The sequence below is a fragment of the Wolffia australiana genome, chromosome 14, assembly GCF_029677425.1.
Source record: "Wolffia australiana isolate 7733 chromosome 14, ASM2967742v1".
Classification (NCBI taxonomy): Eukaryota; Viridiplantae; Streptophyta; class Magnoliopsida; order Alismatales; family Araceae; genus Wolffia; species Wolffia australiana.
Window position 1 is genome coordinate 11,905,482 of NC_135848.1, and position 16,500 is coordinate 11,921,981.

The following is a 16,500-nucleotide window of genomic DNA, read 5'->3' on the forward strand; positions in this document are numbered from 1 at the left end:
TTGATTATGTGAAATCAAATATAAATTCTAATTGATTTTAAGTAACGTTCTTGAAATTCAGTTTTCTTCAGATATAAGAAATTCAATTCGAAAATTATTCATTCATCTTGTAAACTTGACTTTGAATTTTAGATTGGATGAAATTTAAATAACTATCTAAATCGATTTCTTGAATGCATTAACTCACAAATTCAAATACATTTGATATCTCCCATATATATTCGATCATAATTGATATACCTATTGGATTTGAATTGATATATCTTTGTTATAACTGATCAGATTTGATACAAGTGTTTGATTTAAATTGATATCATCTAACTACATTGGATCAGAATTGATATAAGTGTTTGATTTAAATTGATATCATCTAACTACATTGGATCAGAATTGATATAACTATTTGATTTGAATTGATATTTTCTAAATCACATTCGATCAAGATTTACACAGTGAAATTGTTTGATTTAATTTGAGATTTCTAAATCACATTCGATCAGACTCACTATAATTACTTTATTTGAATTGATATTTTTTAAATCACATTTAACTTGATTTAAGACAATTGATCTTTAATATTGATTGATCTGATTGTCTACTTTGAATATTTTTGATATTAGTAAACATCAATTGATCTCATTGGACTATCTTATTACAATTGAGAATAATTATTACCAGTTGATATAAGTTTAGATTTTGACTGCATTTGATCATATCCATTGGTAGTTGACATCAATTGACATTTGATACACGATTTGTGACTTGAAAGTTGAAAAACAGAATTTAGGAGAAAACTAGGGTTAGGAGAAAAGTTGACTTAAGGTCAACAAAGATATTGTCATTATATTACTTTTCAGGGAAGTGCACTAAGAGGAGAAAGATCACATCCACTTGAACACGGGATGGTGGCCTGAGACGTGAGGACTTCGTCAGCACAGAGTGGACTGAGGAGAGGCTTAGAACGTTGTTGGAAGCTGAGAAGGCACTCGATTGAGGTCGAGGAAGACGTCGGCACCGAGAAAGTATTTTTAGTGTGTGATTACTTGAGATCAGTGCGAGCGATTGTACATCGCGAACAGTTTTTCTCACTTTGCATTTGCCAAAGTGATTAGTGGAGTCAGGGCGACTCCTCGGGCGAGGCGCGGCTGTAGTAAGGGCACATTAGTGCCCCGAAGCAGGGTAAAAGTTTATTGTCCCTTGAGTGAAGTAAGAGATAGTTAAAGAAGGAATCTATATAAATAAAAGAAGTAGAACTAATTCACCCCCTCTTAGTTCAACATTTGGTATCAGAGCAGGACTTGCATTATCAGCTGTAACTAGCTGGCAAGTCGATCTATGTCTATGGGAAAGGATCACTATCCCCTCTTCCCACCCACCTTAGATGGCACTAACTGTGCCATTTGGAAGGTTAGAATAGAATCCTATGCTATAGGAAAGAAGCTTGTAGTATGGAGGATGATGAGTAAAGGGGTAGATAAACCCTTTGACAAATTTAGTGATGATGAAATGGAATATAATGCATTGGCCAAAAACCTATTGTTTGGAACCATCAGCTCAAATTTATTTCATCAAGTGTCCAGTTGTGAAACTGCTAAGGAAATATGGGATACTCTTATAGTAACTCATGAAGGTACATCACAAGTTAGGGATACCCAAATGGGTATATTAGTGAATGATTTTGAGATGTTTAGGCAAAAAGATGGAGAAAGCCTAAAGGACTTAGTTGGAAGATTCAACGCACTAGTAAATGCATTGAAAGAAATGAACAAACACTATTCAACATTGGAGTTGAATAGAAAGTTATTGAACTCTCTTAGTAGCTGGTGGAAAGTGAAGATCACAGCAATTGAGGAGGCAAAGGATCTAAGTTGTGTACCTACATCAGAGATAGTAGGATCGCTCTTGACCTATGAAATGAATGAGTCAAGAAGAAATGGTGAATCATATTCTACAAGAGGATCAATTGCACTTAGTGCAGATAGTAGCATCTCCAAGGATGACAAGTTTGAAAAGTTATGTAAAAATTTGGAGAAATTCGTATCATTAAAAGAATCTCATAAAGGTTTCAAGGCCGAAGAGGTTTCTTCTGATGAAGAAGAAATAGCATTGATATCAAGACGTATTGCACGTCTAATAAGGAAACAAAGGAATAGAACTAGGGGATCTAAGGTGTGTTATGAATGCAAGAAACCTGGTCATTTCAAGGATGAATGTCCAAATAGAAAGGATGGAGAGAAGAAGATCAACAAAGGAAAGAAGAAGAAGTTTGAGAAGAAGAAGAAATCTCTCAAATCAACATGGAGTGAGTCAGATAACGAGGAAACAAGTGCTTCAAAGAGTGATGGAGGAAAGGAGAATATCTGCATGATGGCAAGATCTAGATCAGGTACATCTTCAGATGATGAATATAGATCTCAAGAAGAGAAAGAATTAATGTTTGACATGATAGAAAAAATAAAGTGTTTGAAGAAGAAGAATAAAATGTCCAAGGGTGAGATTATTAGATTAAATACTCAGGTTAGATTATTAAAGGGCGAGTTGGAGAATGTCCAACAAGTAAAGGAGGAATCTGAGAAAGAGAATGAAGAGATGCAGGCATTAATGGATGAAAATGCATCTATCAGAGAAGAAATTGGTAGTTTAAGGTTGAAACTATCAATAGCATTAAATGAAAATAAGACTACAATCGATATTGGAACAATTGAAAGGGAGAATGCAATGTTAAAAGAAAAATATGAGAAGCTTATTGGAATTAAAAAAGCTTTTAATATGATTCTTAAATCACAGAGGGTTCCATCGAAAGCTGGAATAGGATATGAAGGAACACAGTTTCAAAAATTTTCTGAGAAGAAAAATGACAATGACGAGAAGGACATACATAGGTTAGAAAAATTAACCAAGGAGTATGAAATGGATGAAAAACTTAGAAGAGATGGGAGATATAGATATTCACATAGTTATCATGTGAAAGAGAAAGAAAAGTTTATAGATATCATTGTAGAAAACAAGCTGGATGAATACGTAGGAAAGAGAATGAATGCAAAATATGAACTAGATGGAGTAATGAAGCAAAACAGAAGATATAGATATTCGCATTCAGTAAATCCCAATGATGGATCAACATTTGTTGATCATATAAATCAAATTGGAGATTATCAGGATTATGGATTAAATGATAATATCGGAAAGTATCACCATCGTGATGAATTCAGATATGATCATATTACTCCATATTTTGGTGAATGGTTTGATACGAATCACTTCACTTTACCTAGAGTAACAGCTAGATATAGTAGAGTTAGAAACATTAGGAGTCATTGTTCTTGGTATTAAAGGAGTTAATTCCTGGTATATGCAGGTGGAAAGCAGACTAAAGATATATGGTATCTCGATAGCGGTTGCTCAAGACATATGACAGGAGAAAAGGAGAAGCTGACAAATTTAGTAGAAACTAATGGTGGAAAGGTTACATTTGGAGATGATAGTACAGGTACTATCAAAGCAGTTGGAGAATTATCAGTTGGCAATGATGTCCTCATACGAAACATATGGTTCGTGGAAGGCTTACATCATAACTTGATCAGCATTAGTCAGTTATGTGATAATGAAATGATAGTGAAATTTCATCAAGATGGTTGTGAAGTATTTGATGAAATCACTAATCAATTACTATTTTCAGGGTTTAGGAGAGGAAATATATATGAGGTAGATCTTAATGAAGTAAGAAAATCTAAAGTGTGTTTAGTAGCAAACTATAATGAAAAAGAAGCAGAATTATGGCATAGAAGACTAGGTCACTTAAGTTTTAAGAACTTAAGTAAGCTTAGGATAAATAGTTTAGTAAGAGGACTACCTATAGATTTAGGGAAATCACATGATACTTGTGAGACTTGTATTAAGTCAAAAAAAGTAAAAGTGAGTTTCAAATCTAAGAATGAAGCCTCAACAAATAGACCTTTAGAATTATTTCACATGGATCTATTTGGTCCAAACTCGGTTCCTAGTTTAGGTGGAAAACTATATTGTTTTGTCATCGTGGATGACTATAGTAGATTTACTTGGGTATATTTTTTAGCTCGTAAAAGTGAAGCGGCTGAAAATTTTAAGATCTTTGTTAAAAAGATCCAGAATGAACTAGAAAATAGTATAAAGTATATACATTCAGATCACGGACGAGAGTTTGAGAACAAAGAGTTCAATGAACTCTGTGAAGAACTAGGAATAAACCATCAGTTTTTGACACCAAGAACACCACAGCAAAATGGCGTAGCAGAAAGGAAGAATCGAACATTGATCAACATGACAAGAGCCATGATGAGTGATGCTGAAGTTCCAAATTACTTCTGGGCTGAGGCGGTAAACATCGCGTGTTATATAGGAAATCGTACACTTGTACGATCAACATTTAACAAAACACCTTATGAACTTCTCAAAAGAAAAGTTCCTAACATAGGATATTTCAGAACATTTGGATGCAAATATTATATACATATAAATGGTAAAGTCCAGTTAGGGAAATTTGATTCTAGAAGTGATGAAGGAATACTATTAGGTTACTCTGAAACATCTAGGGCATACAGGGTTTTCAATAAGAAAACTCTAATAGTGGAAGAAGCTATTCATGTTAGATTTTTGGAAAGGAAGTTGGTGAAGAAGAAGAAAATAAGAGTGATGATGAAGAAGAACATCACTCAACTGAAAGTGTGACCACACCAAATGAGTCACTACCTAGACCTATAAAAATTATACGACATCATCCTACAGAGAATATTTTAGGGAACTTGGATGATGGAGTTAGAACTAGGTCTCAAATTAGTGGAAATATGCATATTTCATTTACATCACAATTCGAACCAAAGAAGTTTGATGAAGCATTAAATGATGCTGAATGGATTAATTCTATGCATGAAGAACTTAATCAATTCAGTAAAAGCAAAGTATGGACATTAGTTCCTAGACCAGATGGGCATAACATCATTGGTACAAAGTGGATATTAAAAAACAAGTTAGATGAGAATGGAAATATCATTCGAAACAAAGCACGTCTTGTTGCTCAGGGATATGTTCAAGAAGAAGGAATAGATTATGAAGAAACATATGCCCCTGTAGCTCGATTAGATGCAATACGATTATTGTTATCTTTTGCATGTGCTCAAGGATTTAAGTTGTACCAAATGGATGTGAAAAGTGCTTTTCTTAATGGAACAATTAAAGAGGAAGTATATGTTGAACAACCTCCAGGATTTGAGGATTATGAAAACCCTAAATGGGTTTACAAGTTACATAAGGCACTATATGGACTCAAACAAGCTCCCAGAGCTTGGTATGAAAAACTGAGCAGTTTTCTGATTTATCATGGATATAAAAGAGGTTGTGTGGACACTACTCTATACATAAAAGGAGTAAATAGAAATATGATAGTCGTACAAGTATATGTAGACGATATCATATTTGGATCTACCAATAAATCCTTATGTGATGAGTTTGCAATGCTCATGAAAAGTGAATTTGAAATGAGCTTAATGGGAGAATTAATGTATTTTCTTGGATTACAGGTAAAACAATCGGATAAAGAATTGTTTATCTCGCAAGAAAAATATTCAAAGGATATCATAAATAAATTCAAGTTCAAGGACTTGAAAGCAAAACCAACTCCAATGGGCAGTGGAGTTAAATTAGATTTAGATGAGGCAGGAAAATCAGTGGATCAAAGGATGTATAGAGGAATGATAGGATCACTGTTATATCTTACAGCCAGTAGACCTGATATATTATTTAGTGTATGTTTATCTGCAAGATTCCAAAGCAATCCAAAGGAATCACACTTAAAAGCTGTAGAAAGGATTTTTAGATATATTATAGGAACCACATGTTTAGGGCTATGGTATCCTAGAGGACATGATATGAGTCCTATGGGATATTGCGATGCTGACTTTGCAGGATGTAAAATTGAGAGGAAGAGCACAAGTGGAGCATGCATCTTCATCGGGGGATCACTAGTATCATGGAGCTCAAAGAAACAAAATTCGATTGCATTGTCAACAGCAGAGGCAGAATACGTGTATAATGGAGCATGTGTGGCTCAGATTCTTTGGATTAAGAATCAATTAGAAGATTATGGGATTAAAACATCTAAAATCCCTATGCTTTGTGATAACACAAGTGCCATAAACATAGCTAAAAATCCAATTGTTCATTCCAGAACAAAACACATAGAAGTGAAAAGGAGATCACTTCATTAGATATCACATATCAAAAGGAGATATTGAACTGAAGTTTAAAGAAACTTCAAGACAAATAGCTGATATATTTACAAAACCACTATCAGGAGAAAGGTTTAATACTTTAGTAAGAGAGTTAGGAATGATCAAATATAGTGATATAAAGGAGCTGATCAAGGAATGATGAAGCTGAATGACATATGAGAAATGGACTAGTCAATACGTCATAGAAATTGATTTCTCAGAATTTGATATAGAAATATGAAAGTTTGGGCAATCGACCACAAGGTAAAAAACAACTATGTTCGACAAGTTAGGTCGTTGACTACTAATTTAAATTTAACTTGCGCATTTTCAAGAAAATACCAAACATTCAGTATTAAATGCTAACATATGATAATAGTGCATTAAACTGTAAGGAAAGAGCAAATTATGAAGATGGATGAAAAGGAACGGAGTCCTTTTCTCTATATATTTCATTCCAAATGGCTGACATTTCCAGATGGCAATATTTGGAGAACAAAGCTGCATCCTGATCATCAGTATTATCTATCAAATGGCAAATAATGATCACATATGAGAAATTCGGGCACTGTACAAACCTGTCTTAGGGAATAGATAGTATGTATTGGATTCTTAAAAATTGGAATAACTATTATTAACGGAATGTCTGTAAATTTGTTATATATTTCATCGTTGCATGAACTTCTATGCCACAAACTTAAGTCTCCTATGTTGAACTAGTGACATTCCTTCCTTTCGGAGTATAGGTGGCATATATGAATTTCATTTTATCTCCCAGTAATCTTCCATTCTATCCTCCGTATTGGATTGTTTAGTAGGCGAGCTTTATTGTTGAAGATCCCAATTTTGTGCACACTCTGCAAGACTAAGACGTCCAGTAAAGTAATCCTAAAACAAAACACCGACAAGGATTTAATAATTCTCTTGATTCTACAACGAGCAGTTGACTAGAAAATGTCGGTTCCAACTGATTAATTTAATAATTCGAGACTTTTCCCCATAAATTTCTTGTTCATAAAATACTTAAGCCTTCGTTGGTGTCAGACTCACTGGATGTCCTATGTTTCTCGACCTTTCAGCAGCGAGATCTCTTGGGTATAAGAGTAACGAGGAATTGCCAGCCCAGCTGAAGAAAATCCTGCACCTAAAGCTGAGACGCAAAACTTTTATTGTCTCTAATACCATCTAGATATTGGCAAGCTGATTTCCATCACTTCAGCTTCTCCGAAACCCGTAAATACCACCAGTACCCTACTGCACAACCTTTCAAGGAAGTAAACGAATAGGTTTGTTTGAATTCATCATCATCATTTCTCTCTCTGACGTAGGACGGCTACGGAATGGACGACTAAGAAAAGAGCGAATGAGGAGACGGATGGGTTGACAATGGGTAAAGGGTGATAGACGGGTTTGTAGGGAGGGATAAAACAGTCCACAGAAATTCACACGGTCGGATGCGGATTTTAAAACCAATGAAATCTGGTGGTGCAGCTCCGACCCTTATCGAGGGCGGGAGTACTGTCTTCCCCCACCGCGACGATGCCTAAGCACCGAAATCAATACCCGAATTCGCGTCACGAGGAAACACTCAAGAAAGAGGGAGAAGAAGTAGAAAATCTAAACCAAATCTAATTCTGACGGCGGTGGAAACTTCTCTCGAAAACACTGAACGGAGAACACTTCGACACCAAAGAGTTCAGGCGTACCTCAGCACCGTAGTGCGTGAAGAGGTTGCGGAGAATTCAGATCGTGACGAGGCTGGGCGAATCCGGCCGTTGAGTGGCCCACTGGACGAGGAAGATTCTGGGTGTTCCGAGCGTTGAATGGCCCTTGTAGTAAGTAGATGTCGTTGTCGTAGAGTCAAGCGTAGGCGACTACCGCCGCGCGGCGAGCGTGGGTGCGCTGGCGCTGGCGTTGAACGCAGCGGGCGTCGCCGCGCGGCGCGTGGCGCACCCCAGCGCGCATAGCGCACGCGGCTCGAAGTGTCGGACAGCGTCGAAGACGATTGGCGGCCTGGGGTGCTTTGGGCGACGGTCTAGGACGTGGCTTGGCGCCCTGGGGCGGCCCTGGCAGGGGCGGCCCTAGGCGGGCCTGGGGCTGCCCTGTTGGGCGACCTTGGCAGGGCTGCCTGAGGGCGGCCCTGGGCGTTCTTGGGCGGCCTTGGCGGGGCTACCAGGGGCGGCCAAGGGCTGCCCTGTTGGGGCGGCCTGGGGGCATCCCTAGGCGGCCTTGGCAGGGATGCCTGGGGTGGCTTGGGGCTGCCCTGTTGGGCAGCGTTGGCGGGGCTGCCTGAGGGCGGCCCTAGGCGTTCTTGGGCGGCCCTGGCGGCGCTACCAAGGGCGGCCAAGGGCTGCCCTGTTGGGGCAACCTGGGGGCGTCCTTGGGCGGCCTTGGCGGGGCTGCTTGGGGACGTCCTTGGGCGGCCTTGGCGGGGCTGCCTGGGGGCGGCCTGGGGACATCCCTGGGCGGCCCTGGCGGGGCTGCCTGGGCGGCCTTGGGCGAGAGAGAGGGAGAGAGAGAACGAGAGAGAGTAACAAAGAAAGCAGATGGAGAGAGAGGAAGGAGAGAGGATGGTAGGCCGACGTTGCGAGACAGCGGCGGCGGCGGCGGCGACGACGACTAGGGTTAAGAGGGATAGGGGAGGCTGGGCAGTCCTCCAAGAAGAGTTAAACAAAACTCAATTCTTGAAATTATGACTGCCTAAGAGTTTCTTGAAAACAATGGCCTTTGTATAGGCCTTGGAGGAAAGAGAAATTGACGAGAAAGTAAAGACGTGCGCCGTGTCACGCCAAAGGGCAGTTGTGGATCTGCCTTTGGCGTCGTATCATGATGCGCGTAGAGACGTGCGTGGGTGGTGACGTGCTAGTTGGCGGTTGTGGAGTGTCGGCTTTAGTGTTGACTCGGATTGACCGTGGCGTGTTAACTTCGGTAACTCCGGTTGACCGTGGTCCATAGCAGGCGTGTTGACTCCGGTTGACCGTGGTGACACGTTCGTCGATGATATGTTGGCATCCTCGCCATCACTCTCTCTCACGTTCATATGGAGAACTTCGTCTTATAGGCTTTACTCATCATTATCCACATAGACCCTACGCGCCACAACTTTTCTTAGAAGTCATAGCAGCGGTTTGGTTGGATTCATCTCATTATCTCTCTCCCATATCGAATACTTATCTCGTAAGCTTTACTCTGAAGTGCCTACAGTAACGCCAACTTTTCCGGGAAGTCAACGAAAACGTTTGCCTGGATTGATCCTCTCTCGCTCACATACGGAGTACTTTATCTCCGAAGCTTTTATCACAGTTGCCCATAATAACCCGATTCACCACTACTTTTCTACGGATTCAACGTTGCTGTTTGCTTAGATGCATCCTCTCTCTCTCTCTCTTTATCTCTCTTCCTCACTCTTTTTCTCTCAATCTCTCTTCGTCACTCTTTCTCTATCTCTCTCTTTATCTCTCTTCGTCACTCTTTCTCTATCTCTCTCTTTATCTCTCTTCGTCACTCTCTCTCTCTCTCGCTTTATCTCTCTTCATCACTCGCTCTCTCTCTCTCTCTCTCTCTCTCTCTCTCTCTCTTTCTCTCTTCTCTCCCTAAATGGACTATAGAGAATTTTAGTGAATGAAAAGTTATCGAACGCCATGGAAAGAATCAATTCACTAGGAGGGGCGATTAGGTCAGATCTATAGAACTTGACGACGACCATTTCTCGAACCGTGTCAGTCAGATGCAAACGCCTTTAAATGCTCTCTTATTCCATTTCTCCACCCCATGAAATCTTATCCGATATAAATGCGGACACTATCTCCGTTAGCTTTACTTGGTTTAAGTCTATATAAATTATTAATAGCCCGTGGATTTCCTCACTACCTTCTATAATTTAATCCTCACTTATCTTTGTTAAACATAATTACTCAACAACTTGTATGGCCAAGGCAGCCGATAGATTACTTTTTAGGTGAAACGAGCTGAGCAGCGTAGAGAACTGCGACACGGGAATACTGCTGCCGCCGTGATTACTGTGCCGGAGTTATTAGCGTATGAGAGAGAGACGCTTTAGAGAGAGAAACTGCACAAGCGACATGATTATTCCTTGGAGGAAAACATCTGGGTTTCTTGATCTTTGCTTCATTTTTTACCGTGTGTGGAGCGATGTCACCAGGGATAAAGAGAGCTTCCTATCAAGACAGATAGACAATTAAAGAAGTATGCGTAGAAGATAGACATAGAGACTGAGAATTGAAATATAAATGATAGTTCTATTTAAAGATGTAAATAAAGAACTCGATCTATAGAAAACAACAGTGATAAAGATTTATATATATATATATATACATATTGTTCAAGAGTGACAGAGAACTAGGGATGGGAATCGAGGACGCTCGGTTGGCGGTGACAAGCGCTAAGAATAGAGATCGAATGGATTGGGGAGGTAGAAAGGGCTAATGGATTAAGAGTTTCTTGGTGTTATAGACATTGGTATGCTGACATTCAGGAATTTATAAAGAGAAGATTATAAAAAAATGTAGAGAAATGAAGTCAGAGTGAAAGTGAGAGAGAGAGAGAGAGAGGTACGCTCGCTGCAATTTCAAGTATACTATGAAGATCGGTCAGTAGATGTAGATAGAAATGGATTTCGGGTGAAAGTGAGTGAGAATAGACAACCGGATACTCCTTCCATTTATATAAGGATATGAACTATGGGGATGATAAGTCTGTTACAGAGATCAGTTTGTCAGTGCAGGTAAAAATGGAATTAGAGTGAATTTGTGTGTGTGTGTGTGTGTGACGTTGGATCGGCACTTCCCAGAAGGGACGTGATGGGACCAATGAGGATAGGTGACAAAACAGAGTGTGACAGGCACTTCGTCATGTCTCTCATCCCGTCATATGTCCCTGACTATTAGAGAAATCCATCAAAACCCCTCATCGTCATGTCATACAAACGGTGCCATCGACCATCATGTAAGGGCATATTAACGAATATCTTGTCTTTTATCTTAATGCAGACCTTTAAAATTTGTTATTTCAGATTAGTTTTGGTTTTTCACTCCTTGGCAGGTTTTGGTCACTCTGTGTGCGTGTGTGTGTATGAGAGAGAGTGAGATGGCAACTGCAAGAATATGGGACTCTACCACTCTGTTATAGAGCTTCATAGCCTCTCACTGAGCAGCATGTTCTAGCTTTCTCCCTCTCTCTGGTGCATCCACTAGTGGAGCAACCCTTCCCACAGGAACAGGCGCTCCCTCTATCTTTTCCCACTATCTCTCTATCTTGGTCTCGCCTTCTCTTTGGTATGCCACCACCGATTTTGGCAGTTCGTACTCCACCCTGGTGAACTCAAGCGGTTCCAGTTTGCCCAAAGGCATAGGATAATTCCTTCACAGGCTGTAGGACCAAAACTATTCAACGGAACCATACCGCCATGAATAATCTAGTTCAATTGGGCTTATCCACACTTTCTCAATCATATTGTCCCCCCTCAACTTACCCTAGAGCCATTGGAAAGGAAGAAGATTGAAATCTCTGGAGATATTTTCACTCCACTTACTCGTAACTGGGTTTCCCACTGTGTTCTACTTACTGGGGTCATTTACTTCCTAATGAAGCTGCGGTTACTGGATTTGTCACAGTTGTTGTCGCTGCCATAGCAAATGCTCTTACCAGATCTGAGGATATGAGTTATCAGTGAATTTCAGTAAATCAATGCTGTACTTATTTTTGTAACATGAAAGCTTATTTCATTTAAAAACCATATGCTAAAATAACAAATAATGATCCAATATGGCATTCTGTGTAAATCTAAAAGTGTTATTTGTATCGTCCTAAATTGTTCTTAATTATAAAAGAATGAATCGAACTCTGTTACAACTGAATTTGATGTCCTCTTTCTTCCCAAAACATTTTAGGTCATAGTCTCATGGATGTATTGTAGTTCCTCAATGCTCACCTCTATACCCTTTTTTTATATTGAGGTTCATTGTTAGGAGTATTTCTATTGCATACATTAACTTTGGATAATTGGTTTATATCATTTATTCCATCATTCAATATACATGCTGATGCCTCACTCAATGTAGTTTATTAGCTATAATTTGACAATTCTTTTTAATATCCAATAATAAAAAATTATCCAAAGAGGGAGAAAGAGATATACATATTCAGAGAGAGAGAGAGAGAAAAGAGATATATATATATATATATATATTAAGAGTGACAGAGAAAGGGATACATATATTCAGATACGGGGAGAGAGATATATATATATTCAGAGAGTGAGAAACAGAGAATATATACATTCAGAGAGAGAAAGTGAGAAAAATAAATGATTCAATATATTCAGAGAGAGAGAGAGAGAGAAAAGATAATCAATATAAATATATATACAGATTCAGAGGGAGAGAAAGAGAGAAAAGATATATACATATATATATTCAGAGAGAGAGAGAGAAAAGATATATACATATATATATTCAGAGAGAGAGAGAGAAAGAGAGAAAAATATATATATATATATAAATATATATTCAGAGAGAGAGAAAGAGAGAAAAGGAGATATATTTATATGTATATTCAGAGAGAGAGAGTGATCGAAAATTTTTATATCAGAGAGAGAGAGAGAGATGGGGAGACAGGTAGGCGCGCCTCATGAGTCATGACTCATGACGGAAGACGATGCGTGCTGGGAGTGTACTCTCCGTGACATCTGGATCCCGGGAGGCGGGAATCACGTGAAACTGACGTCGGGTAGATCAAACGGTATCACCTCTGCCCATCCACGGCCACTGACAGAGAACTGAGCAAACCCCCCCGCTTCGCTTCACCGTAGCCAAGATCCTTGGCGCACTCACAAAGAATCCCCCGGGACCATGCAAACACCGAGAAACGAGCGAGTGAGAGAGAAGAGAGAACAGACACAGAGAGAGAGAGAGAGCAAGAGAACGGAAAGAGAGAGAGAGACAGACAGACAGAGAGATAGAAAGAGAAAGAGATGGAAAGAGAGATGAGAAAGCGATAAAGAAGAGAGGGAGAGGTCGAGAGAGATTGAGAGCCAGATAGAGAGATAGAGAGACAGAAAGATAGCGGGAAAGAGATAGAGAAAAGGGCACCACCGCCTCCTTCTCTCTGGCCTAATTTATCCAACCTCGCCTTCATTTGGCTCCTCCATCAATGAAAATAAATGCCTGGCACTCACTCTACATTTATACGAGCGCAATCCCCGCTTTGGAATTGGAACACATTTCCCGTCTACAAACTCCCTTCAATTCCTCACAGTCCTCACCCACTAAGAAACTACGTCACCGAGCCTGGACAAGTTGACTTTGCTCTCAAAGATGAGTATTAACCTGTTCGTAGCGGATGATGATCCGTCATGCGTTCCGTCTCGCATCAGTAATCCGGATGACTCAAAGAATAGTTGTTACGCCCCGTTCCGTTCGTTCCCTTCCGTTCTTCGTTATCCTTCTAAAACCTTGCGTCAATCCCCCAGGCCGAGATGTCACACGCAGATTGACGACGGAGCAGCGACGGCTTCAGCGCGAGAGGAATTATCTCTGTCGTCCAATCACCATTTACGCCCCGGCAGGCCCGACCTTTCTTTGCCCGCCGTGGATTTCTCTCAGGATAGCTCTCCCGCTGATGATTTGACTCGTGGCAGCTCCTACCTTCCCACCGAACTGCGTCTCTCTCTACTGTAACTAGAGAGAGAAAAGGGCAGAGACTGAAGACCACCGACCCTCTCCCGACTCTCTCTCCCCCTATTCTTTCTCTCTCTAGAAGAACTTTCATTGGAACTTCACAGACTTCGGTGAAGCTGCATCAGCGGCTGCGTTTACGTACTCTTTCTTGGCTTCTTGCCACTAAGAGTAGGAGCTTATCCAGTCGGCTTAGCCGTGCACACGTCTCGGCGTAGAGATATTGTCGGATCCCCAGGAGAGGGGTCCGATCAATAAACGGAGTACCAGCGGCGGTCATCATAGCTGGACTTGGTCGCGTGCGGCAGCTCCAGTGGCAAAACTGAAATCTTTAGAGAGAGAAGCTAGAGAGAGAAAGAGGGGGCCAGGTGGAAAGTGTTAAGAGGAGAGAGGTGTTAGAGAGAGAGAGAGAGAGAGAGAGGAGGTGGGCGGGACCGGTTGTCCTTCAATAAATCGGGGTAAGCTTGTTCAACGCAGCTGATAAGAAGGGAGAGATCGACATGTTCTGGCGTTTGCGGAGTAACCTTGTGTGGGTTCAGCTGGATCTGGAAACCGTAGCCCAACGCCTCACTCTCCCTCTGTCTCTTCCTTTCCTTCTCGGTTTCTCTCCCTTTCGCCTTCCTCCAGAAAAATCGCCCCCCGCAGACCCCTTGATTAAGTCCTCATCATGCCTTTCTGAAATTTTCTTATTCCCACCCTCTCTCTCTCTCTCTCTCTCTCTCTCTCTCTCTCTCTCTCTCTCTCTCTCTCTCTCTCTCTCTCTCTCTCTCTCTCTCTCTTTCTCTCTCTGTACCCATCTCTCTCTCTATGTGTCTTTCATTGGCGGGCTGAGGAATGCTTGTCACCTACTCCTCTCTCTCAGCTAGCTTCTTAAGCCCTCTTCTCCCCTCCTTTCTATTTCTGGTCCGCAGGCCATCTTGAAGAGAGATAGTGAGAGAGAGCTAGAGAGAGGAAGAGGAGAGGAAGAAGAAAAGAGGGCTTCTCAGGGCATGGAGAAGCACTCTTGCAAGCTCTGCCATCGGCGATTCTCGAACGGAAGAGCTCTGGGCGGTCACATGCGCTCCCATGTCACCCCATCGAAGCTCCATCCTCGTCTTCATCATCATCACGATCATCATCATCACCATCATGATCATCGTCCTCCGTCTCCTTCCTTCTCGGCTACAGCATCCGAGGAAGTTGCAGAAGTTGAGGGGAGATCCGCCCCTGTGCCAATGGAGATGAACTACGGGTTGCGCGAGAACCCGAAGAAGAGCTTCCGCCTCGTGGATCCGGAGTTCTCATCGAGCTTGGTGGCCGTCGAGATGGCGATCAACGGCGGAGGATCTTCCGTCGTTCTGCAGGACCACGAGAGCGAGACCGAGTCGTCGAAGCCGCCGTCCCTCCGCCGCCGCTCCAAGCGGCGCCGCCGCTCTAACGGGCCGGAACCGGAGCCCGAGCCCGAGCCCGAACCTGTAAGCTCCGTCTCGGATACCACGCCGGACGAGGACGTGGCTCGGTGCCTCATGATGCTGTCTCGCGACGTCTGGGCCAGCGACTCTTCGCCGGAGAAGAAGCCCACCGCCATAGCTGGACCTCGAACAAGCCGAAGCAAGTACCGCTGCGACACCTGCAATAAGGTCTTCCGCTCTCATCAAGCTCTCGGTGGCCACAGAGCTAGTCACAAGAACTTCAAAGCTTGCGTACCGCCGCCCGCCGAAGAAGAAGAAGTAGAAGCAGAAGCAGAAGCAGAAGAAGAGGGGAAAGGTGATTATCGTTTCGCAGAAAATCAGATCCAAGAAGCGGATTCCGAAGTGAACTTCTCTCAGAGGACGGGCTCTACGGACAGGAAGATCCACGAGTGCGCTGTTTGCTTCAGAGTTTTTGGGTCTGGCCAGGCTCTCGGAGGCCACAAGAGATCCCACTTGGTAAACCCGTTAAGTGTCAGAGCCGCTACAGAGGCGACGGTCACGAAGAAGAAGAGCCTGTTAGACCTTAATCTGCCGCCGCCTGCTGAAGAGGACGGAGAACTGTCTGCTGTTTTCGACGCCGAGCTTTAGAGCTAGACTCACTCCGAGTTCAATCATTCGAGAAGAAGGGAAAATTGGGTTCATACAGTGGGCGAAAATGGAGAGCTATTCAGCCTGTTCATCAAATTTTCTCGTTTGAAGTTACTCTGGGTACGTAATCGAGCTTCAGCGAATGAGCCAGTTCACCGCCGATGGGAAACCACGTTGCCGGCGTTATCGCCGCCGGACGCTGTCGGGAAGCGCGCTCAGCCCATCTTTTTCCCCTTTTTTTCGTGAAGCAGTGTTCCCTTCTATTAATTACGAGCGGCATTTTCTCGCTGAAAGTTCTGCTTGCCCTTCTCCCCGTTTCTTGTGCGAAGTTATTCTCCTCTCTCACTGATTCTCGCTTGCTACTTCCGTGTCTCGGCCATGCGCGAACAACGAAGCACTGGGCGTCTGGTAGGAAATTAATATTTTGATCTTGCCCTCTTTCAAAGGAGCGATCTTTCGCCGTGGGCTTCATGTGCGCGGGACAGGTTGGGTCTAATCGCCGAGATGTAACCCTATTCCCAT

General features: G+C 42.0%; 1 protein-coding gene across 1 annotated transcript; it reads left to right on the forward strand.

The window, feature by feature from the left end:
* Positions 1-14,375: 14,375 nt before the first annotated feature.
* LOC144712326 (zinc finger protein ZAT9-like) lies at positions 14,376-16,291 on the forward strand. The gene has a single exon (XM_078586571.1). The coding sequence runs from the start codon at positions 14,929-14,931 to the stop codon at positions 15,976-15,978; it is 1,050 nt and encodes a 349-aa protein (XP_078442697.1). The 5' UTR covers positions 14,376-14,928; the 3' UTR covers positions 15,979-16,291.
* The last annotated feature ends 209 nt before the right edge of the window (positions 16,292-16,500 follow it).

What these genes read in the sequence shown, in the direction of transcription:
- LOC144712326 (XM_078586571.1), top strand. Translation starts at nt 14,929, where the DNA reads ATGGAGAAGCACTCTTGCAAGCTCTGCCATCGGCGATTCTCGAACGGA.